Source organism: Aplysia californica, unplaced genomic scaffold (assembly GCF_000002075.1).
Source record: "Aplysia californica isolate F4 #8 unplaced genomic scaffold, AplCal3.0 scaffold00705, whole genome shotgun sequence".
Lineage (NCBI taxonomy): Eukaryota > Metazoa > Mollusca > Gastropoda > Aplysiida > Aplysiidae > Aplysia > Aplysia californica.
The window spans coordinates 210,500-211,745 of record NW_004797975.1 but is presented as its reverse complement, the minus strand read 5'-3'; the positions used below and the strand labels follow the sequence as shown (position 1 = coordinate 211,745).

The window sequence follows — 1,246 nt, the reverse complement described above, 5'->3', positions numbered from 1 at the left end:
ATATATGAGCATATAAGGTTTCACTTCAAAACGCAATAAACGCCTAAACTACAGGCAAGGATGTCCCGGGTTCAAATCCTGGATTTTTTTTCGGTTTTCATAGAGTTCTATCAGAGATGGACTTAAAATTCAGAGGTGACACCGCCTCGTAAATGACCTTACTTACAGTGTTGCATGGGGCGTTTTAAAACAAAAAACCAAACGGAAACTTACCTAAGGGTCAATAGAAGTCTTTCTCGTGGGGATATTGCCTGTTGAAAGTTTGTATCTTGTTTGCGAATATCGTCTTGGACAGCAATTAAGAGCTCCTCGAAAGAGGCTCTGCTCATCCGAGCATAATTATAAAATTTATCTTCATCATCACACAGTTGAGGGTACAGCTTAGCCATGACCCCTCTGCGTTCTCGCTCTTGGTTTATTGGGTGAGCGCGAAAGCGTCGCTTTCTTTTTTCACTCGATAGCACATAAAGAGCAAGAGCGATTCCAATATCTTCATCTGAAGATGAATCCATTGTGGCACTCGCTCACCGCACTCAAACAAGAGGCAAGAGTCAATAACAGAGCCGATAGATCTAGATGCGGCGATCAAAGATTATCTACTACCGTAGCCTTCTATCGTACCAAAGATTCTCAACTTTGATCGTACGTATACAGGATCTTCGAGTAGAATACGCACACAGTACGCTACCTAAAAATAGCAAGGCAGATCAGTCAGTTGCACACACCTAGGCTACAGGCGCCAAAACACAGTGCGGCTGTGCTCTGTGCTGACACGCAGCGAGCGTCAGATTCAGACCGTGGCCTTCGTGATAACACAGGCCCAGGCCACGCTCAGACAGACGTAGCCTACAGCACAGCAAAGCCACTCTCACAGTCTCAGTCTGGCTGGGTCCATCCTCTCGCTGACTCTCGCTGTGGTCGGTTATACGGTGTCCCCACTGCCCATTACGGATGGGAGATCGGCCGATCGCCTAAAAAACAAACGTGTTTGATTTCAGTTTCAGGCGATCGAGTCGGGCGATCGGCCCGATCCAGCCGTAGTGGGCACCCCGTATTAGGCGAAGTAAGAAGGTTTTAGTAGTTTTACCTTGAGGAGTAGGCCTGACTATTAACTCTTTAAAACTTAAAGTGTTGGACGAGTTAAGGACGAAGCGTACACATGTGTCCGACCGTATGCTAGCAAGAAACAGACAAAAGGCAATGTTGCGGCACATTTAAATACAGCATGCACAAATCAAGTACATGA

General features: G+C 46.2%; 1 protein-coding gene across 1 annotated transcript in view; it reads right to left on the bottom strand.

Annotated features, from left to right (window-relative positions):
* LOC101862451 (protein ALP1-like) overlaps window positions 1-978 on the bottom strand; it is a 4,984-nt gene extending 4,006 nt beyond the window's left edge. The window contains exon 1 of the mRNA XM_005108630.3: window positions 214-978. Within this exon, the coding sequence (XP_005108687.1) occupies window positions 214-512 (299 nt within the window). The 5' untranslated portion in view covers window positions 513-978. The remainder of the gene's footprint in view (window positions 1-213) is intronic.
* Window positions 979-1,246: the final 268 nt, after the last annotated feature.